This window comes from Trichomycterus rosablanca, chromosome 10 (genome assembly GCF_030014385.1).
Source record: "Trichomycterus rosablanca isolate fTriRos1 chromosome 10, fTriRos1.hap1, whole genome shotgun sequence".
Classification (NCBI taxonomy): domain Eukaryota; kingdom Metazoa; phylum Chordata; class Actinopteri; order Siluriformes; family Trichomycteridae; genus Trichomycterus; species Trichomycterus rosablanca.
In genome coordinates, this window is record NC_085997.1 from 1,197,279 (window position 1) to 1,221,062 (window position 23,784).

The 23,784-nt window shown below is 46.1% G+C and overlaps 1 protein-coding gene across 2 annotated transcripts in view; it reads right to left on the reverse strand.

Annotated features, from left to right (window-relative positions):
- Positions 1 to 23,784, reverse strand: part of ank3b (ankyrin 3b) — a 121,000-nt gene that overhangs the window by 88,276 nt on the left and 8,940 nt on the right. Inside the window, exon 1 of one of the 2 annotated variants that reach the window (XM_063002664.1) lies at positions 14,239 to 14,539. The exons of the other annotated variant lie outside the window; for it this stretch is intronic. Coding sequence (XP_062858734.1) covers positions 14,239 to 14,304 — 66 coding nt within the window. The 5' untranslated portion in view covers positions 14,305 to 14,539. Of the gene's footprint in view, positions 1 to 14,238; positions 14,540 to 23,784 lie in introns of those variants that run through there. 2 annotated transcript variants of the gene reach the window in all.

The window sequence follows — 23,784 nt, forward strand, 5'->3', positions numbered from 1 at the left end:
CTCACACTCTATCACTCTCTCACTCTCTCACCCCCTCACCCTCTGTCACCCCCTCTCACCCTGTCATCTCTGTATCCGTCACCACACATCCTGTCCAGTCTGGCCTTTATCTCAGACGTCTCCCTTCACTTCCAGTCAGACGCTGTTAAACGGCCCGAGTCTCGTTTTATTAAACCCTCCACGTCCTCATGAACTGTCTGTGTGTTTCCTAAATGTGTTATTCTATTATTATAATAGTCAAGCACGTTTGTTTGTAGAGCCCGGCCGGGTGATAGCACTGCTAAGGATTCAAAGCCTGAATTCCAGTAATAAGGGGCTTAAATAATGTATTTTTTTATTTTATAATTTTTTGGTGATGGTGATGATCTTGTATGTAAACACACTTAGGAACACAGGGAAGGAACGTAGGGCAAGAACATAGGGCAGGAACTTAGGGAAGAAACGTAAGGAAGGAACACAGGGCAGAAACACGGGGCAGGAACGCAGGGCAAGGACGCAGGGAAGGAACTTAGGGCAGGAGCATAGGGATGAAATGTGGGCCAGGAACCTAGGGGAAGAACACGGCAAGAACACAAAGCAGGAACGTAGGGCAGTAATGCAGGGCAGGAACGTAAAAAAAGGAACGTAGGACAGGAACGTGGGTAAGCAACCCAGGGCAAGAATATATGTTAGGAACGTAGGGCAGAAATGTAGGGCAGGAATGTGGGGGAAGAGCGTAGGGAAGGAACATACGGCAGGAACGTATGGCAAGAACATAGATCAGGAACTTAGGGCAGGAGCACAGGGCAGGAATGCAGGGTAGGAATGTGGGGAAGCAACCCAGGGCAAGAATATATGGTAGGAATGTAGGGCAGGAACACGGGGCAAAAACGTAGGGCAGGAATGTAGGCCAGGAACGTAGGGCAGGAACGTAGGGCAAAAATGTAAAGCAGGAACGTAGGGCAGGAACGTAGGGCAGGAACGTAGGGCAGGAACTTAGCAAAGAAACGCAGGGCAATACTGAAAAAAGGGAACGCAGGGCAAAACGTAGGGCAAGAAAGTAGGAACACAGGGCAGGAACGTAGGGAAGGAGCGCGGTGCTATTTCAGGCTGAGGAGCAGGTGCATGACTTTGAGTCATAGGAAGGGAACTCCCGGGAAGGGGACGGATGTTCCAGGAAAACACACACATACACACACACACACACACACACAACACAGCTACACCTCTGCCTAACGAAGTCCTGATTAGATGATCACCCAGAGGGTAAAAACGACTCTCCACTGACCGGAATGACCAACAAGTTATTTAAATGTCACCCAACAACCTTAGGATGACATCAGGTGACCTAGATAAGAACAGCAAACAGCAGCTGGGGTGCAGAACACGCCCCTTCATCAATGAGAACCAAAGAAGACCAAAAGGACTCGGGAAGGTCATCTCCGCCCACTGTGAAATGTGGTGGAGGATTGATGCCTGCTTTATAAAAACCAACCTGCCCAAATCCAGCCCGGCAAAAGCACCCCGACCTCCAAAGATCAAGTCCCTTCTGATCCGAACATCACCCGGTCAGTGGAGGTCCGACTAAACGGGATCCGAGGGGGTGAGAAATCCGGGCGGCAGGGACCCAAAAATCTTATAATGCTGCCTGTCTTACTTTTGCTTTATGGGCGAGGTCAACAGCTCCAGTCCCCCTGCTGGGACTCAGCCAAGGATCTCCTAGGCAACTGACATGGCGGCTACAGATAGAACACCCCCGCACACACACACACACTCACTCACACACACACACACTACGCATGGTTTCTATCATCCGCACCTTTTATCCTTCATAATAAATCCTAAAAACAAAACATGTTCCTTCCGCTCTGACGCCTCATAAAGTCTCTAAAATCCGAATCAGGAGATGCATGGGGTGTTAAAAATCCCAACAACACTACTGCACCTAATGCACTTACACCAGAACATCACCCTACCAAAACATTACCGTGTTAGTGCCTAGAGGTCTGTGCCTAGAGGTCTGCAGCAGAAGAGGGGTAATACGATCTGGGAATCGGATATGACTAGACACCCCTTAATCCCCTCCATCCCGATTTTCTTTTACTTCGATATAGTGCTCTCTATGCTCTGCACTCCTGAGCACTGAGTGTGAAAGCAGGGCGTGCTCGGTGGAAGAGTGGATGCTGGATAGGTATCTAGGGAAGCTGCACTTCACACTGCCAGCAATAGCTGTCAGTTCACACACACACACACACACTCACACACACACACACTTCCTTTAATTATCACCGCACTAGAAGATGGAGCTGTCTGGAAAGCTCTCTCGAGTCTTAATGCTTTATTTATCACAACGTTGCTGCACTAAATCCACCAACATGGCAACCCTGACTTTATTTCACACTGGAATCAAAGACAATAAAATTGTTTACGTGAATTCCCACAGACACGCTCCAACATCCTAAATCCTAAAGTATGAAGCCTATCGACCACCTTAAACTCCCTTTGGGATGAATTGAAACATCATGTAAGCCACCAAATTCCCACAGACACACTCCAACATCCTAAATCCTAAAGTATGAAGCCTATAGGAGCCCTGGCCAACTTAAACGACCTTTGGGATGAATTGGAACATCATGTAAGCCACCAAGTTCCCACAGACACGCACCAACATCTCCTTTCGGTCGTATACGCGTCCTATAGCACCGTACATCCTCACCGCGCCGTGTTATTAAGACTTACCGCTTCAGATCAAAGCCTGGAATCCGACCCCCCGGCGAATCCCGCGAGCGCCCGGCGCTGCTCGGATTTCACAAATGGACGCGATATCGCTCAGACAGAAGTCATTAGATTTCGCTCCGACCTGCCCTCGCTCGGCTCCATTTCCAGTAGGTACCCGGAGCTTCCCCGACTTACAGACGTCCGTTACGAGCGCCTGCGATACTCCGCGGGTCCACCAGGGTCCGCCGTCGCCGTGCCAGCATTCTGAACAGCTGAGTGTAACGAGCTCACCTGGCTCGGTTACAGAATCATGCCCGTCTGCCTTGCCGTGAGTTTTAACCGAGCATCACATTCGCTCCAGGTGGAAGTGTTCCCATTTATTCTGGTTTCTTCCTCTCAGACTTGCCAGTTTCTCTATCTCAGAACGGTGATGCCAGGTTCGCTACGGTCTGGTTTCCTGTTGGCGCGTGATGCCAGCACTTCTATCTATTTTTTGGGAACTCAGAAAGTGTCCTGGTCCCTTTTTCGGGCATCACAAGGGAACCACGCTGGACGAATGAGGCTTTTCCGGATCTGACCCCGCATTTGGATTCACGCTGGCTCCAAGCTGCACAGGTTGGCGGGTGCATTTCCGTCCCCGGCTGACGACCAGCTTTAGATTTCTGCTCTAACCCTGTCCTGTCCAGTTTCTCTGCCGCGGGCTGCGGACGTTTTATTTGTTGCTCCATTTTGGTTACGCATCCTACATATCGGGTTCAGGGCCGGACGGACACGGCGCCGCAGTTACACCAGACGCCGGTTTGACACACTCGGCGTTTACTCCGTACGGCCGAGTCTGGAACTCGGCTCCATGGATCTGCCCACCGCGTTTGACCTCTGAACCCTGCGTGTGTTAATAGAGACCTCTGGCTTCCGGAAGCACGCCCGGTTTCACCATCCTCCGACGTGACTCAGCAGAGCCGAGAGAAAAACACTCGCCCGGAGAGGCTGAAATAAAATCATCCGGCTGCGTGAAGGTTCTCGCCCACGCGCTCCGTGAGACGGCACAAGCACAGACGTCACAGAACGATCGACATCAGTACACATCAATGAGATGCTCCAGCCACGCCCGTTTCTAACAGCTGGATCAATTACATACAAATGTCCAGTTCTGGCATGACCGGGCACAAACAAAAATCTGTAAACACGTGGTTGGATAAATGTGCCCTGGAGGAGCTTCAGGTCTCTGCACTGAGCTCTCAACACCTTAAACACCTTTGGGATGAATTGGAACATCATGTAAGCCACCAAATTCCCACAGACACACTCCGACATCTTAAATCTTAACGTTTGAAGCCTAGGAAACAGGACGGAACAACTCCATACTCGTACACGGTTTTGGAATGGGATGTCCAACCAGGATAATGATCCAGTGATCTTATATTTCGCAGTAACATGGTCAGGGTCTTGGTGGGTCATCACTTACTCTATTACTCCCAAAGGCGCTCGGTTGGCACAGCTGTAAAACTAGCTAGCTCACCAGTTCTGAAAGCTCAAGCCCTATCAGCCGGACGGGCGCCTACACAGACACCCGATTGGCCATGGGTTTCCTCATGACTGCTGGACGCTCGGGTGGGCAGCGGTGAATCACGCCAGTCCACTACTTCTGAGATCTGGGGTTGGAGTCTCAGCAGTGCTATCGGCCGGTCAGGCGTCTACACAGACGCCACAGATGATTGGCTATGTCTAAGAGGGAGGGTCGAACAGCCTAGGCACTGGAAGGTGCGCTTGTCAGTGTGCCCTCAGTTTAATAGTCTTAAACTATATATTTTGCAGCTGTGTCAACTTGCACTCATTGTTTTATCACCGCTTTATCCTGGTCAGGGTCGCAGTGGGTGCAATTTTCTGGGCACACACACACACAAGTTTTGTATCTCCAGCTGACCTGACCGCACGTCTTTGGATTGTAGGAGACGGACACAGGGAGAACATGCAAACTCCACACAGAAAGGACCTGCTCCGCTCCACCTGGGATTCGAACCCACGACCTTCTTTCTATAAATACTTTTCATAGATATATTATATAATAGTTGTAAATTTAAATCTTCTACCTTCTGATCTGCCGTAAATCATTACTTGTGAATTTTGCTGACCATAAAGAACTGGCACGGACCCGGTTGGCTCTGCCGCCGCCCCCTGCAGGCGTGTGACGGAGGTGCCCGGCTGGAGCGCCCTCAGAGAACAGACTGGGCACTTCCAGCTGACACTGTGCCAGGACGGTGTCGGGCACGATGCCAGTCCCATCAGCTCCGTAATGGGGCACAACAGTGTCAGCTTTCACTCGATGCTGCCCAGGCTGGGCCGGGTTCGTACGTTGGCACACAGAGTGGCATGCTAGGACGTACGGACAGTCGTCATATTCCAGTATTTCAAGAATACTGCTAATCTAGGGCAGATGTAGCCTAGCGGTCAAGGTACTGGACTAGCAATCAAAAGGTCGCTGGTTCAAGCCTCACCACTGCCAGGTTGGTAGGTCCTGGGTTCGATTCCCAGGTGGAGCGGTCCGGATCCTTTTTGTGTGTTTGCATGTTCTCCCCCTGTGTGTAGGAATCGGTGAATCAGACCCAGCCTTGCTCAAGGGTCCAACAGTGCCAGCCTAGCAGTGATGGCAACTGAACTCGTAGGGCAGTTGTAGCCTAGTAGTTAAGCTACTGGACTAGCAATCAAAAGGTCGCTGGTTCAAGCCTCACAACTGCCAGGTTGCCACTGTTGGGCCCTTGAGCAAGGCCCTCAATCCTCAATTGCTTAGACAAGCTACCGTCACAGTGCTGTAAGCCACTTTGGATAGAACGATGGGATATTCCGTCGTCCTACAAGGTCACTGATGGGAGTATAAAGCGTGATTATTTTCTTTCCTTCTTATCACATTCACTGAGACGAGAATCAAACTCTACTCTACTCACACTCCAGCCCTGAGGTCTTTCATTAAAGCTTTTCCACCATACGCATTAAAAAGAATAAAGCCTAAAAAAATAATGAAACATGAAGTGATGGATGTGATTAATTATCGTACGAGTCCACGCATGTGGGAATGTTTGCAAACACAGCGCCCGTCCCGATGAGCTCGGCACCTCGGCGTTACAGTGAGCAGAAACGACCCCGTAAGCAGCTCTCACAACAAATACATCGATTACAGAAAATAATTTACCTGCACAAAAAACTCGCACCCCTGCACGTTCCGTTGTTATTGTGAGCCGGCGCGGTACGAATCGATGGTGCGAGGTGGCACCGGGTCCACAGAGACCAACCGTGGGTTGGCGACTGAGTGTTTTTTTCCACCTCTGTCATGATCAACAGCACACACACACACACACACACACACACACTCGACGCTCTTACACACTCACGCGAGAGGACAGAGAGGGTTTTGTGGGGTCGTCCCCAAATTCACTCATTTATTAGGATTTTAATGTCACGTCTTACACACAGACACGGAGAGAACATGCAAACTTCACACGGAAAGGATCCTGGGAATCGAACCCAGGACCTTCCTGCTGTGAGCCGCCCAAATAAAATAAGAATACAAATAAATATGAACGAGGAATACAGGGCGGCACGGTGGGTAGCACTGTCGCCCTACAAGACCCAACAAGAAGGTCCTGGGTTCGATTCCCAGGTGGAGCGGTCCGGATCCTTTCTGTGTGTGTGTAAGAATCAGTGAATCGGACCCAGCCTTGCTCAGGGGTCCAACAGTGGCAGCCTAGAAGTGATGGGGACTGAACCTGTAGGGAAGTTGTAGCCTAGCGGTTAAGGTACTGGACTAGTACTCGAAAGGCAATTGGTTCAAGCCCCACTACTGCCAGGTTGTCATTGTTGGGCCCTGGAGAAGGGCCCTTAACCCTCAATTGAACCCTCAATACTTAGACAGTACACTTTCTGTGTGGAGTTTGCATGTTCTCCCCGTGTCTGTGTGGGTTTCCTCCAGGGCGCTCCGGTTTCCTCCCACAGTCCAAAAACATACAGTCAGAATAACTGGAGATACTAAATTGACCTAAGTGTGTGTGTGCAGCGGTTAAGGTACTGGACTTGTAATAGAAAGGTCGCTGGTTCAAGCCCCACCACTGCCAGGTTGCCACTGTTGGGCCCTTAAGCAAGGCCCTTAACCCTCAATTGCCTAGACAGTATATTGTCACAGTACTGCAAGCCACTTTGGATAAAAGCCGAAAATGCACGGTGGCTAGGTGGGTAGCACTGTCGCCTTACGAGAAGGTCCTGGGTCGGGGTCCTTTCTGTGTCGAGTTGGCATGTTCTCCCTGTATCTGTGTGGGTTTCCTCCGACAGTCCAAAGTCGTACAGTCAGGATAACTGGAGATACAAAATTGATCTAGGTGTGTGTGTGTGGTGGACTGGCGACCTGTCCGGGATGTTTCCTACATTTAGGCCAGTGCATTGCACCCACTGTGACCCTGACCAGGATAAATCGGTGGTAAAACACACAATGAATGAATGAACTGATGTATTAAATACACTCGCTCAGGACCTTGCCCAGGGGTCCAACAGTGTCAGCTTAGCAGTGATAGGGACTGAACGAGCAACATCACGGTTACAAAACCTGTATTATTATTATTATTTTGCTGTACCCGATGCCCAATTTGCAATGCCCGTTCTTGTGAACAGGAGAACGATGATATTTGTGCCACTTTCGACCACCACAGATCGGCTAAAGCTTCAGACGAATCCATTATCACTTCAGAATAAACTGCACCGAGTGTTCGAGCCCCCGGGAGCTTCTTTAGAGAAGCAATTTGCTGTTCGGTCTCATGAGGTACAGAGGAAAAATAGAGAGATAGAAGAATTTAGACATGCCCTCTTCTCTGCGTCTGTGTAGGGAGTTCACCAGGTTGTCAGTGCACCCAGTGCTCTGTCGCACTTGTAGTTTCCGATCGGAGCCAGATCTGATTCCTGATTAATGCGGTTTTATAAAAGCTCGACTCCGTCGCTGGCGGATCTTCTGCTTGAGCAGCAGCGTATTCTGCAGATTAAATGTAACGTTTTTACATTAGCCAGGACAGAGATTTAGCGCAGCCTGGTTCTGTTCCCGTGAACCGGTGCCAGATTCTCCGCCGAGCCCAATATGCTGGGACAAAATGTGCCGCTTGGCAGGAAGCGTTACAGTAAATGAAAGTACAGGAACAGATACGGTCTTAATGTTTCTGTTTATTATTACTCATGGCCAAAAGTATGTAGACACCTGAGCGTTCTTACAGCTCCCAGAGCGTGTGGACTTTTGTTTATTATGTTCCTCGCATCTCTTGTTTCCGGCTTTGCCTCCTGATTGGCCCGTACTTTTATTATGATCACTGTTCCCTGTTGTGTAATTATAGTTTTGTGTAAAAGATAGGATAGGACAGGATATGATAGAGATAGGACAGGATGATGGGATAGGATAGGATGGGATAGGATGGGATAGGATGGGATTGGATGGGATAGGATAGGATGGGATGGGATGGGATGGGATGGGATGGGATAGGATAGAATGGGATGGGATGGGATAGGGCAGGACACGATAGGATAGGATATGACAGAACAAGACCGGATAGGATTGGGATAGGACAGGGTGGAATTGGGATAGGACAGGAAAAGACAGGATAGGACAAGATAGAATAGAATAGAATAAGATATTATAGGACAATACAGGGTAGGATAGGGATAGGTAGAGATAGGACAGGACAGAATTATGGGATGGGATATGACAGGACAGGATATGATAGGACAGGATAGGATAGCACAGGATAGGATAGAATGGGATAGGACAGGACTGGGATAGAACAGGAGAGGGATATGATAGGACAGGACAGGACAAGATAGGATAAGACAGGATAGGATTGAGATTGGTTATGATAGGACAGGATAGGATAGGATAGGACTGGGATAGGATAGGACAGGATAAAGTAGGACAGGACAGGATGGATATGATAGGTTATGATAGGACAGGATAAAGTAGGACAGGACTGGCATGGGACACAAAATAGGGTAGGACAGAATATGACCGGATAGGATAAGACAGGACAGGATATGATAGAGATAGGACAGGACTGCATAAGACAGGACAGGATAGGATGGAATATGACAGGATAGGACAGGATAGGACAGGATATGATAGAGATAGGACAGGACAGGATAGTGAACAGTGTGGAAAAGCAATAATGTCAAACTAGCGCGACTAACTCAAGGTCGAAACCACGGCCACGAAGCAACATCACGAATTCAAAACAACCTAAATTAAATTTACTGAAAACAAAAGGACGACAAATCTAAACCGTTCGGCTTCCTAAAACTCCCATAATCGTGCGGGAGGGATTCGGCCCCGCCCGCTCTATCCAGAAATAGCAGCGTAATGTCATTTTACTGCTTTCAAAGCTTTGTTTAGCGTCCTGACGGCGGTCTCCGTGCTGTCGTCCTGAGAGCGTTACGCCCGGGGGATTAGTGATGATCTGGCATCCCTAATCAATATCAATGTCATACCGTAACGATCAGACATGTTCAGTTTAGTCAATCTGATGTTCGAGGCGTGTCTGAACTATCCGGAATTGCTGTCATTCCAAACTGGTTTATTAAAATCCCAAACACAAGGGGCCGAACGTTTTGAGGACGGTTACTAGCCGAGGGACGTCCAGGCCATGATGTGTGTTCTTCGGCGGTTTGAACGGTGCACTCCGGCTCGGCCTCCACTTCCTGCGCTAAGCTCTCTGCATTAACGAGCTGATTTGTGTGAGAGAACGTTCTGGCATTAGGAGGGCGAGGAGGGCGTCGGCACAGACGTTCTTTTAGAGGCAGAAATGCTACGCTACATCTTCATCACAGCATGAGGAAAACGGACGTCTACAGTTTTCATCTGCAATCAAAAGTATTAGAACGTAGATGTTATATTAGTTGTGTTGAGCTAATTAAATTGCTCTTAGTTGAGCTTAGCCCTGCGATGGATCGGCACTACGGTGCGCCCACTGTCGGACCCGGAGTTGATAAAACGGATAGAAAGTTAAATCAATAAATAAAATGAATCATTTAAAAAATGATAAAGGATTTAAAGCTATAGACAGAAATGAGGGCGGCTTGTTTTCACTTCAGACATGAGACACGCCGAGCATGAAATTCCTCTAAATTGCTCGGGGGTGAAGCAGGGTACCTAGCAGCGGCGCGTCGTGCTCTATAAATTGACCCGACATTCCAAACTCCACGTTAACACGAGTCCGCGGCTCTACAAAGCATTCCTCGCCGCGATTTAGCTCAACTCGCTCAACGGTTTCGTTCGACCGGCGGTACGGCCGGTACGCGGGTCTCCATGGCACAAATCAAATCTACAGCCGAGAGCTGATGAGTCTCACTTCCTGTTCCGATCCCCGATTAGAACGAGCGCTTCAGATCCTAAATATCATCTGTGTGAAGTCACTTACCTAAAGGTCTGAGTCTTTACAGCTCTGGTGTCCGGAATCCGGGACGCCCCCTTACCCGCTTATTTTGGGGTTGCTAAGAACACTAGAGGGTGAGATATTATCCTCCGTTTCCCAATTTAGTCATATCCAATTTCCTCCACCGCTCACACCATAAGCCTGATTCAGGAGAACCACAGACTATCACGTTATTATTTATTATTTATTATTTTTAACATATTTATTGTTCCCTGTTTTCACCCAATCAAGTTGTATTCAACGGCTGCTGCCACCCCAACCCCAATCAAGAAGGGCAGTTGACTTTCACTGCCCATTTCGATGCATGCCGCCGTCAACCGCTTCTTTTTACTCCCCTGTTGAGCAAGCCGAGGGCGACAGCAACAGAAAAACTTAAGAGGAACCAAATTCAACAGGCAACTTCATCCTCTTTGAGAGGTCTAGCATTATAACTAGTTATAACTTATATCTAGTCCAGTCTACACTCGGTCCAGCCTGTTGTGAGCACAGAATCCTGCAGGTCGCATTATCAGATGCATCGTTCGTCGTAAAATAAACACAATTACTGATTCTTTCCCTCTGAAGTAAATATTTACGAGCCGTTTCTCTTTGATGGTTTCGTTTCTGATATTATCAGCACAGCCTTCATGCTCGGGTCTAAAAATAACCGCCGGACGTGGGAATTTAGGAGTCGAGGAATTTTGCAGCAGGGTTCGAATCTCGGCGAGCTATCGGCCAGCCTGGTAAAATAACAAAGGTTGAGGAAGAGGCGGCACAGTGGCTAAGATGCCTCGCAGCAAGAAGGTCCTGGGTTCGATCCCCAGGCGGGGCGGTCCGGGTCCTTTCTATGTGGAGTTTGCATGTTCTCCCCGTGTCTGCGTGGGTTTCCTCCGGGAGCTCCGGTTTCCTCCCAAAGTCCAAAAACATGCAGTCAGATTAATTGGAGACACTGAATTGCCCTACAGGTGTGTGTGTTTGTGTCAGCCCTGTGATGTTACTGTGTGCCTTGCGCCCATTGAAAAGCTGGGATAGGCTCCAGCACCCCCCCCCAACCCCCCCCCTGCGACCCTGAATGGATAAGCGGTTAAGAAAGTGAGTGACCAGCCCCTGAGACTAGGGTTCGAATCTGAGAGGTGCTTACACAGACATGATCGGCTCTGCGATGGACTGGTGCCCTGTTCTGGGTGTTCCTGCCTTGCGCCCAGTGTTGCCTGGTGAAAAGAAGTGCCTGGGGTGTACACACAGGTTGGGGGGGGGGCGTGCAAGTCTACTGTCTACTAGTTAACAAAGGTGCTAAATAAAGAGTGGATATGATTGTACGTGGTTCTCTGATTTATCGTAGGGGATTCTTCCTTTTTTGGGCATGAGGGGGGATTTATTATGGTAGAGGCGCCCGATTCCAACATTAAATCCCAATTTACAGGTTGTGACGAGCATTTATCGGATAAAAAAGGTTTTAAGGTGCGTCTGGCTGGTCAGACGGGCTCCCCAGGAACGGCAGCCGTGCCGATCGGTCCTCGCTCCGTCGCTCTCCTCGGGAGGCCCTCGGTCACCATGGCGACAGCCGTTATACACTCACACATACACACGCCGGTGATTCAGGTTCCCGTCGGCGTGCTGTTGATGCTTTTCGGCTCTTTTGTGCGATTCTTCGTCCTCGCGGATACGAGATGGTTTTGGAAAGTGAAGCCACGAGCACGACCCTCAAAGATCATCACCCACACCACGCATCCTCGATAAACAACATAAATAAATGCTATCTGCCCCCGGGGTGAGAGCAACGCCGGTCAGATCCATCTGTCCTCCATGTCTCTTGCTCTCCGTTCCTCAGAGATCTGCTTCGGATCGACGTGCAGCCATTTTCTCCGGCATCAACATGTGGGAGGGGTCGCCAGCCATGTTGCCTGTCTGTGATTAAAATTAGAAGCTCCACATGAAATGAGCACGAGCTGGAGAGACGAGGATGGAGGGAAGCGGAACAGCCGTCTACATAATTACTGTGGTTTTGTATTAGAATATAAAATAGTGTTAATATAAGTAATACTGATCATCCATAACATTAAAACCACCTCCTCGTTTCTACACTCACTGTCCATTTTATCAGCTCCACTTACCTATATAGAAGCACTTTGTAGTTCTACAATTACTGACTGTAGTCCATCTGTTTCTCTACATGCTTTGTTACCCCATTTCACCCTGTTCTTTAATGGTCAGGACCCCCACAGAGCAGGTATTATTTAGGTATTATTTAGGATCATTCTCAGCACTGCAGTGACACTGACATGGTGGTGGTGTGTTAGTGTGTGCTGTGCTGGAGTTTTTAAACACCGTGTCCACTCACTGTCCACTCTATTAGACACTCCTACCTAGTCGGTCCACCTTGTAGATGTAAAGTCAGAGACGATCGCTCATCTATTGCTGCTGTTTGAGTCGGTCATCTTCTAGACCTTCATCAGTGGTCACAGGACGCTGCCCACGGGGCGCTGTTGGCTGGATGTTTTTGTTTGGTGGACGATTCTCAGTCCAGCAGTGACAGTGAGGTGTTTAAAAACTCCAGATCCACTCATACCAGCACATCACACACTAACACACCAGCACCATGTCAGTGTCAGCATGAAAGGGGGCTAACAAAGCATGTAGAGAAACAGATGGACTACAGTCAGTAATTGTAGAACTACAAAGTGCTCCTATATGGTGAGTGGAGCTGATAAAATGGACAGTGAGTGTAGAAACGAGGAGGTGGTTTCAATGTTATGGCTGATCTATGTATCAGGTGCAGCAGTGTTGTTGGGATCCCTCATTCCCTGTCTTTTACTCTTTTATCCTGAGTTTTATCCACCGGAAAAACACTGAGCACAAGGCAGGAAGACCCCGAACATGATTATATATGCGATACACACTGTACCAGAAGTAGCTCGTCAATATTAAGCGTCAATTCTAAACACACACACACACACAATAGAAGCTCTTGTTTTCACTCTGACACACATGATAGATCAGCATCTGGTTAAACAAAAGACTCTAAAGTCGCTCGTTCGGCTGTTTCAGAGGCGCCTTTTGTTCTAAATCAGCGCCGTCAGTGATGAACAACAGGTCCTGACGGTGACAGCACAGGTCCTTGTGTACCGTACGCACGTTATAAAACGTTACGTCATTTATCGGCCGTGGTCTGTAAATACAATCCAGAATGCTGAACTACTGAATGGATTCCTATAATTTCAAGTATTCGAATCAAATTGTGCATTTTATTCAGGAATGAGGGTCTAAATGCTACGTCTGGCAACAGGTTGGTGTTTCACGGAGCAGCTAAGGAAGGGAAAGGAAGCGGGGGGGCTTTACGAAGAGCAAAAAGCAAAGCTCGCAAACACACCCACCTCCCCACGAGCACTTCTAAATCTGACATATAGAACGTCTGAGATAAAGAACGATGTTTTTCTAGGTAAAAAATAGTAATAATTAAAGAAAGAAGGACTGAGAGGAGAATTCGGGGAACAAGAGGGGTTGTGATGGGTCTGGAGTACCAGGCAGCGCCGAATCCTGAGCTGACTCACGTCAGGCGGTCGAGCGAACGCTCCTGAATAGGCGCAATTAAGCTGATTATACAAAGAGAGAGAGAGAGAGAGAGAGAAAGTGCGAGAGAGGCGATACTGGATGTATTTACAAAAGGAACTGGATCAGCACGAATGAAAAGCGGCTTTTGTCCGATTCTTTTTGTCATCGTGTCCTGATGTCACACACGAGTCCATCGGTCAGCCGTACGACGTGTTACGACGTTAGATTAACAAGCCAGAAGATTAAGATTCTGACACGCGGGGGTCTCGAACAAGCGACAGAAGCGCACCCCGCGGAGGACCCGAACAAAAGAGCGGCGGGCGCTTCTGGACGCCCCTGAACGCAGGGAAGCCTGTCCAAAACAAACCCGTGTCTTGAGGAACACACCCCTTGTAGTTGATTTCTAGAACAAAAGAGGCGCTCCTCGAGCTTTAGGAGCGATACAAACACACAGAACTCGATTTGTATTTATTATAAATTACAACCATCACAAAGGAAAAAAACAACACATCTTTCGATTATGATTAAATACTATTATTAAATTTCTCAGTCGTTGTTTTACCTTTTTGCTTTTCTTCTTGCGGTTGGCTGCCTTGTTGGTCCCTTTCTCCTTGGCTTCTTCACTCATCTTGAGCAAAAAAAAAAGATCTGCAAACTTATTCCGACACGAGATCAGAGCCAGAAGTCCATGAGAGCGAAGCTAGCCGGCTCTGCTTCTCAGGTTCGATCCTCTTCCGAACATGAACAAACTCGTGCAGCAGCCCTCCAGCCGCCTTCTTTCTCTCTTGTAGGAACTACGGTTATGATAAACGGATCCAGAACGGTTCCCTGACGGACGCCCGGTACTTTTTATTTTACCAGTAAGCACCGTCGGGCTCCTCAGCCTGCCTGAACGCTCGGCTCGGTCTTAATGGTGCTGATGGAGACGTGCGCTCTCCCTAGCAGCCGAACACGGAGAGGGAGGGAGCAGCGGGGAGCGAGGGAGGGGAGCGAGAGGGAGGGAGACCGGGCGTGATAAAGATAGGGAGAGAATGGGAAGAAAAATACCCCTTAGACAAATAGAGGGGTGGGCAGATGGAGAAAAATGGTTAATTAATGGTTAATTAGCATAGCTGCTGGGTAACCACTGTTGTGTCTTGTGGCTCTTGGCAGACGCGGGTATTAGGACAAAAGCATCGGGTCGTTTTAGGATTCCCAGCTCCCTAAATTATCTTAGAACCACAGAGCTACAAGTGTCTCCTCAGTGGGAAAACTCCCAGCGAAGAGTCACTGCACCATACAGCCACCTCCACCAGGAACCAGGGACCTCCGCACCTCAGATACCCGGCCTGACCACGTGGGCAGCAGAGGCGAGTTTCGAGAGCTTTCTGGATGTTTCCCTCTTTATCACCCAATCTAATTATTTCCGTTCTCACAACCCTAGATCTGTGGCCACTTCTTTTCACCTACCAGTGTTGGCTTCCCACTATGGAGAGCCACGCTAAGCTCTATGTGACCGCCCTCCCCCACTCCATCCATCCCTCGATGGCAGCTAAGTGTATCTGTGTGGGTGCCCGGCCAGGTCGTGATTTAACTGCTATCTTTAATTCCCCTCAGTTACACTTCCAAATACAGCTTTATAATGACAGGTCACTTCATAAGTCTCGATCGAAGCTCCTCAGCTCGTCAGTCCTACACCACAGCCAACGCTTTCATTTCATTTCTCTTCATCAGGACGACCGGCAATACCAAACACGAGGGTTTGGGGTGTGATTGAGCGTAAAACCTTTGAATCGTTTGGTGTAACGACATGAACAATCCCACCCTGTTCTTCACCACAGGATCAGGGTTCAGAACCTTTGACCCATCAATCTACATTTAATCACCATTAATAATGAAGACATGAGCTGCAGTATGTGAGACACACACCAAACCCAACAGTTTATTCTGCATTTTTATTAAAACACCAAGAAAAACTTAAATAAAAATAAATAAATAAATCAGAATCAGAATCAGCTCTATTGGACAAGTATGTGGATACACACAAGGAATTTGGTTCCGGCTGATGGTATCTTTCTAGTATTAATACAATATACAAGCAATGTATAGATTAAACATTAAACACAAAAATATACAAACTATAAGACTATATACAGGCAATATTAAGAAAATGTATGGACGTGTGCATGTATGTATGTATGTACAGTATGTATATATTTATGCATATAAAATAATATGAAATCTTGAAATCCTGAGTGAAATCTAGCAATTAGAGACTCAGGATTTTGTTTCTTTCAAACAAGCTGTTATATACGGGTAAGGAATTTAATTGTACTGCATGTCAGGCAAATAAACCCTCCTCGGACGCCAGTTTATTCTATTTCTACTCTACTTCATTCTCAATTTGGCCAAACCTCAAAGTCATGGTTCTTGGGCAAAGGTAGACGGAAGCCCAAAGGTAGATTTGGGACACAGCCCAACCATCTAAAGTGCTTTTACTCACTGCGGAAAGAACAAACACGAAGTTATTTTATTAGGTTAATTTACCCAGCTAGTGCTTCGGATTTTTACTGTAACACAGCAGTTATCAGTATTAAAAACAACGTTATCGCTCCATATCTGATCTCAAGGTTGTCTGACAAGCCTTTCAGTTTTATTCTCTAAATAACCCCCCCCACACACACAAACACACACACACACACGGCTGCTCTGTTGTCACTCCGTCGGCTCTGTGATCTGGTTGGCCTCGATTAGTTGTGGCAGTACACGTTTAAGCTTTTTTACACCCACATGAAGGTGAGAGCCCAGGATTTATGAGTTTATGGCATATAGCATGGGCGCTGGCAGGGCATTTTTGGGTAAATAAATACCTGTTATTAAAACTTATGTCTGCAAATGCAAAGCCTGAAAGCTTTTTCTATTGAGAAGAACGTTTATACGCCTCCTGTAAACTAAAACAGCTCGTTAACTTGTTTAGGAAGCAACAAATGCGGCCAATTTTAGGAATTTTGAGGGTTGATTTGAAGAGATTAGGAAACATCATACTGAGCTGCTCTTCTGACACTCACACAGATGGGTTATCACGCCCGGGCTGAGGGCACACTAACCGTAAAGTGCCAGAAAGACTGATTGCAGTCCACGGTGTTATTAAATGTGCTCTTTGTGTTTTAAATGTTAATTAGGTTTTTAAACGATTGTTCTGTTTATTAAAATATAAAAACAGGTATCAAAACCCCAAAAGCAACCAACTCTTTGTTCAATATGCCACAATCAATCAAGTTCCAAAAGCAATTTGTTTGTGTAGGGTAACAAAATCACTTCAAAAGATCTAGGACTCCAGTGAACAACAGTAAAAGCAGCACACGCTTTCTAGAAGTGGTCTGCTTATCAAAACCTCATTAAGAGACCCTTCAGAAAGCCACAACAGAACTTAGAGGAACATCTAAGGAACTGCAGGCCTTGCGTACGTCACTCGCTCACGGCTCATGGAGTCCAATTTTTCCCAGTAGAAAATTAGAAACTGGACCTTCTTATTGGACCCCCTGTCACATCTAGCACAGTATTCGGTGAACAACAGTGGTGGTGCATCAGTAATGGTGTGGGTGGGGATGCCATGGGTTCTACTTTTTACCACAACACACCTGATTTGAGAACAAGACAAGGATCTGACCAGGATCCACGTCTGACCTGCTTAAAAAAGACCCACAGTAAGGTCTGTGGCACTCCGTACACAAGGCTGATCCGCATATGAACTCGCCTGGTGCAGGTGAAACGATGCAGTCGGGTACTGCACACGTGTCGGAGGGGGCGTGTCAGTCTCGCTCTCCTCAATCAGCATCAGTAGAGAGGAAGCGTAACGCAGTCGGGTAATTGGATACGACTAGATTTGGAGGAAAATTGTTTAGTGATTTAACGTTTTTCATTTGTGCAGCGTTCAAGTGCTTCACGTTTACCGGTTAATCTAAACTATGAGGCGTGCGATCCAGTTCCTACGGCAATTCAGTTAGCAATCGCTCAGTCAAAACGTCCGAGATGTGGAAGTAAAGCGGCTAAAAACACGACCCGGGTCTGAAAAACTAACCAACCATATTTGAGACAGAACATGAAGCCTCGCATGGAGCGTCGCTGGATGTTGTAGGTTTACATTCGACTGTTAAGGGAGATGTGCTGTGTGTAGCTTCATTTAGTCTATTCAGGGCTCTAGACTAACTTTTTGCACTGGTTGCACTGGTGCGCCTAACTTTTTTTCTTAGGTGCACCAGCACAAAAGTTAGGTGCACCCTAATTTTCAACTGCATCGCATTTAACACCTTAGTTTTACAGGTTCACTTGTTTTTTCGCTGTCCATATAGGCAATATTGACTTGTAAATGATTAAATAACAGTCTGGTCAACATGGCCTCGTCTGTTGATGTTTGTTGCTGTCTGCTGCTGAAAGGCAGTGGGGAGAGGGGACCCATGGGCAGTGCATTTACTGCGGCATGTAATGTGTTTTATAGATGCATTGTGCTTTTCATCCTTTCAATTCAAAATGTATTAGAACCAGTCACAAATACAATTTTGACGGCCATGGTTTTCCCATGCTCTTTACAGTTAATTATAGTATTATAATCTCATTATAGTACACTATTATAAAAATTATAACAATAATAATAGAGTATATCTATTCATGTATGTATGTATGTATGTATGTATGTATGTATATATATATATATTTTTTTGTGTGTGTATGGGGCTCTAGTGTTAGAGAATAATCTTAAATGCAGTGCATTATATTATCGGCTTTACTGGATCTTTTACACAGATTCCCAAAATCGATTGCGGTGCACTCACTGTGTATTTTGATTACATGTATTCTAACACTTCACTGTCTTTTAGTTATTTTAATATTTTACTTAACGAAAATATTATTGTGTTTTTACTTTCGCTATCGTCGCACTTAACCGCTAGCATTAGCCTATTGCTACTAGAGGGTCGGCTCACCACTGTTACGGGTCTCTTGCTGTGTGGTGATGAATGTGTGGGAATAAAAGCACACGACAAGGTAGACTTCACTGTAACGGTTTAGTCAGGACTTCAGTAAGCGTTACAACACTTTAAACTGCCTAGCTCCAGAAACCGAACTTTTATACTTTGGCCGTCCGGCGAGTCTCATATACAAAACTAAACTAACTGAACGTCCGGTGCTGCATTCTGATTGGTTGAGCTGAATGTCGCTCACATATCACCGATACAATATTGTCCCGCTCTTCACTGTCTCTGATTGGTTTAGACCATGATATGGGCCTAATGTGTGTCTGTTGTTGAACCACGGGAAGACTTTCAGAGTAGCGGAGACTTTTTTCCCCTTGAACTGCTGGTCGCACCGGTGCGACCTGAGATTTTTTTTAGTCGCACCATTGAGAAATTAGGTCGCATGTGCGACCAAATTGGTCGCACTCTAGAGCCCTGCTATTGCACATTTTCCTGTGAATTTAGTAGAGACAATCTGGATACATACTAATAAAGCCAGGCAGCCGTTTGTAAATGTAGGGTAAACGTAGGGTAAACGTAGGGTAAACAGTACCTGCAGAGGGCAAAAAAACATGAATTTGACGGAGTGGAAAATCCCGCAGGCGCTCACGGGATTATAATGGAACTAAACAACCTGCCGGTCACATGACTTGCGCTTATGTGTGGAATGTAGCACAAACACTTCATGCGGATGAAAGTCCATTAAGAGCTTCGAGTGCTATAACGAGCACGAGTCGAATCAACAGGAGGGCGATAAAAAAAAGCACTGGTGAAATGAACTTTAGGATCAGACACACACACACACACACACACACACACACACACACACACACACAGCAAACAAAACGATCATAAAGCAGCATTACTGTCCAAGAGGACCAAGCTTCCGAAGGTACTCATCCAACGTTACTTTACTCTTTGGACACTCTTTACCATACTGATAGACCTCATAAACTATATATTTATATACATATATATATATATATATATATATATATATATATATATATATATATATATTAGGGCTGTCAAACTATTAAAATTTTTAATCGCGATTAATCTCAGAATTTCATATAGTTAATCGCGATTAATCGCATTTAAAAAAATCTGTGTAAATGTTATAGAAAACAAGGATTTTTATGTGAAATGTTACAATTAAAATGGTGAACACATTTTATGCTAAATGTACTGATGTTAAAAACTGCTGGGACAAGAGAAAACTGTAAGGGAGTTTTATTCACTCACATACTAGGCAGTAAATGTCAGATTGTAGTTTAGAATTTCTCCATCAGCAAACATTGTAGATCAGCGGTGCTTTAGGTGGGATAAGGCGTAGTTATTGTAACAGACTTTTCTGTGGTTGTATTGTGACAATGGTTTGATGGCCGTTTCTACACGAAGTGAGTGTGTTTTGACCCTTTGGGGCTTCCATAGTTCATGGACTAACGTGCTTGACTCAGCTTTCCGGTATTTGGTACCTTAACAGAATAAGTTAATAAAAGTGTTCTGCTCCCGACAACTTGTGAATATAGCGTGTATTTATTTCTTTATAAGTGCATCACTACAACGCTCGGTTACATTATGCTAACAAACCGCAAATGAAAAACGGTGGCAAGTCCGACATTAAAACGTTTGTTTTAACATAATGTTAACATAATGTAACCGAGCGTTGTAGTTCTACCAGTCAAGTCTCAACATTAACTAGAATTTGCGTTAACGGCACTATTATTTTTAATCGCGTTAAATTGAAATCGCGTTAATGCGTTATTATCGCGTTAACTTCGACAGCCCTAATATATATATATCGCCATGTGCATAAATATAAACTTAGCCTCGTCTTGCCGACTATAACACTTTCATCCAATGTTACTTTTCTCTTTGGACACTCTTTACCATACTGATAGACCTCATAAACTATATATATATATATATATACAGTGTATCACAAAAGTGAGTACACCCCTCACATTTCTGCAGATATTTAAGTATATCTTTTCATGGGACAACACTGACAAAATGACACTTTGACACAATGAAAAGTAGTCTGTGTGCAGCTTATGTAACAGTGTAAATTTATTCTTCCCTCAAAATAACTCAATATACAGCCATTAATGTCTAAACCACCGGCAACAAAAGTGAGTACACCCCTAAGAGACTACACCCCTAAATGTCCAAATTGAGCACTGCTTGTCATTTTTCCTCCAAAATGTCATGTGATTTGTTAGTGTTACTAGGTCTCAGGTGTGCATAGGGAGCAGGTGTGTTCAATTTAATAGTACATCTCTCACACTCTCTCATACTGGTCACTGAAAGTTCCAACATGGCACCTCATGGCAAAGAACTCTCTGAGGATCTTAAAAGACGAATTGTTGCGCTACATGAAGATGGCCAAGGCTACAAGAAGATTGCCAACACCCTGAAACTGAGCTGCAGCACAGTGGCCAAGATCATCCAGCATTTTAAAAGAGCAGGGTCCACTCAGAACAGACCTCGCGTTGGTCGTCCAAAGAAGCTGAGTGCACGTGCTCAGCGTCACATCCAACTGCTGTCTTTGAAAGATAGGCGCAGGAGTGCTGTCAGCATTGCTGCAGAGATTGAAAAGGTGGGGGGTCAGCCTGTCAGTGCTCAGACCATACGCCGCACACTACATCAAATTGGTCTGCATGGCTGTCACCCCAGAAGGAAGCCTCTTCTGAAGTCTCTACACAAGAAAGCCCGCAAACAGTTTGCTGAAGACATGTCAACAAAGGACATGGATTACTGGAACCATGTCGTATGGTCTGATGAGACCAAGATTAATTTGTTTGGTTCAGATGGTCTCAAGCATGTGTGGCGGCAATCAGGTGAGGAGTACAAAGATAAGTGTGTCATGCCTACAGTCAAGCATGGTGGTGGGAATGCCATGGTTTGGGGCTGCATGATTGCAGCAGGTGTTGGGGAGTTACATTTCATTGAGGGACACATGAACTCCAATATGTACTGTGAAATACTGAAGCAGAGCATGATCCTTTCCCTCCGGAAACTGGGTCGCAGGGCAGTGTTTCAGCATGATAATGACCCCAAACACACCTCTAAGACGACCACTGCTTTATTGAAGAGGCTGAGGGTAAAGGTGATGGACTGGCCAAGCATGTCTCCAGACCTAAACCCAATAGAACATCTTTGGGGCATCCTCAAGCGGAAGGTGGAGGAGCGCAAAGTCTCGAATATCCGCCAGCTCCGTGATGTCGTCATGGAGGAGTGGAAAAGCATTCCAGTGGCAACCTGTGAAGCTCTGGTAAACTCCATGCCCAGGAGAGTTAAGGCAGTTCTAGGAAATAATGGTGGCCACACAACATATTGACACTTCTGGAACTTTCACTAAGGGGTGTACTCACTTTTGTTGCCGGTGGTTTAGACATTAATGGCTGTATATTGAGTTTTTTTGAGGGAAGAATAAATTTACACTGTTACATAAGCTGCACACAGACTACTTTTCATTGTGTCAAAGTGTCATTTTGTCAGTGTTGTCCTATGAAAAGATATACTTAAATATCTGTAGAAATGTGAGGGGTGTACTCACTTTTGTGATACACTGTATATATCGCCATGTGCATAAATATAAACTTAGCCTTGTCTTAGCGGCTGTAACACTTTTATCCAATGTTACTTTTCTCTTTGGATGCTCTTTACCATACTGATAGACCTCATATATATATATGTACCGCTGTGTGCATTAATATAAACTTAACCTCGTCTTGGCGGCTATAACAGTCCCAACTTTACACACAGTTTCAAGTCTGTCTGTGGTAAGTTGGCTAATAAACAGCTGTGATGGGTTTCGGCCAATCAGGTTTGAGATTTTCCACCCCTGCTGCTGAGCTTCAGGGTTCATGGATCCTTGGATGTTGAATCCTGTTCTTCTTGATTGTTCCTCAGCTTTTCCTTGCCAGCGTCGCCCTCGGCTCGCTCATTAGGGATTTTCGGATCTGTCATCGGAGAAATTGCTTTACAAATAATTCAACGTGACTCGACATGTTGTGTCAGCGCCGCACCATCACAGAATTAAAACCCGTCCGTGGATAGGATGGGAAAATGCTTCAGTCCGGATTTCTTCTAATATAAAAGCTGCGTCTACAGGACAGGAATAATAAAAAGCCACAAACCTACTAGCATATGAAGTAAAATATCAGTGTAAGCATCTTACTACTAAAGTGACTCTGTGCTTGAGTCGCAGCAATTCAGCAAAATCCTGACGTTACCTTTCACTCCATAAACAGGAATATAAACAGATGAGAACGTTTATCTGAGGTTTATTACTTCAGCTCCTCAGTAGAGGATTTTAATGTGACGTGGAGCTCATGAGGCAGATTACTTAGACGCTCTACTTAGGCAGAGATTACACCGATTACGTCACCACAGTTTTAGCTTACTAAGCGAACATGTTCAAATCGCATTCCGTTCATCCACCACGTTTGTCGTTTTTTGTAAGCAATTACTAGTGAAGGCAGCAGCTCACGTTCAGGCTGGCACAGAGTGTCTGATAGTAAAGATGTCGAATGTGGATCAAATTCAAGCGTTACGCTGTAAAAATAAACAAACGTCGAGCAGATCTGGGTTACGTTCCAGAGGTGTTATTAAGCTCTGAGAACCACCTGAAGCAGCTTCACTAATCCAGTCCATTCACGCTCAGATGAATGAGTGTAATCCGTTCACGGGTAAAACCCAGGTCAGTAACGGGCGACCTTTAGCGGCCGCGCCTCGATCATTCACGCGTACGGCAGTTCATCCGTGACGTAGCGCACAGCAGATCCGTCACACAATGGACGGCGTGTCATTTATTATTGTCTTTGTCTATGAAACGTCAGCGTGTAACCCGGCGCTCCGTCGTGCTGATTAAACCAGGATGTGCCTGAAGGCTTTTCTAAATCCCGCCCTATAAAACACCCAGTAGTTTCATCTCTAAGAACAAAACAGCGAGTGCAATTTAAATAAATGAGTTATTTAATAGAGTTCGATATCCTGCTTTGCAGTGTCTATCATTACAGCAGCACACACACCGTCACAGAGGATAAGATTCTTACACAATAACATAGATTTTTTGGACCAGTCTCCTTAACTATGCATTACATATAGAG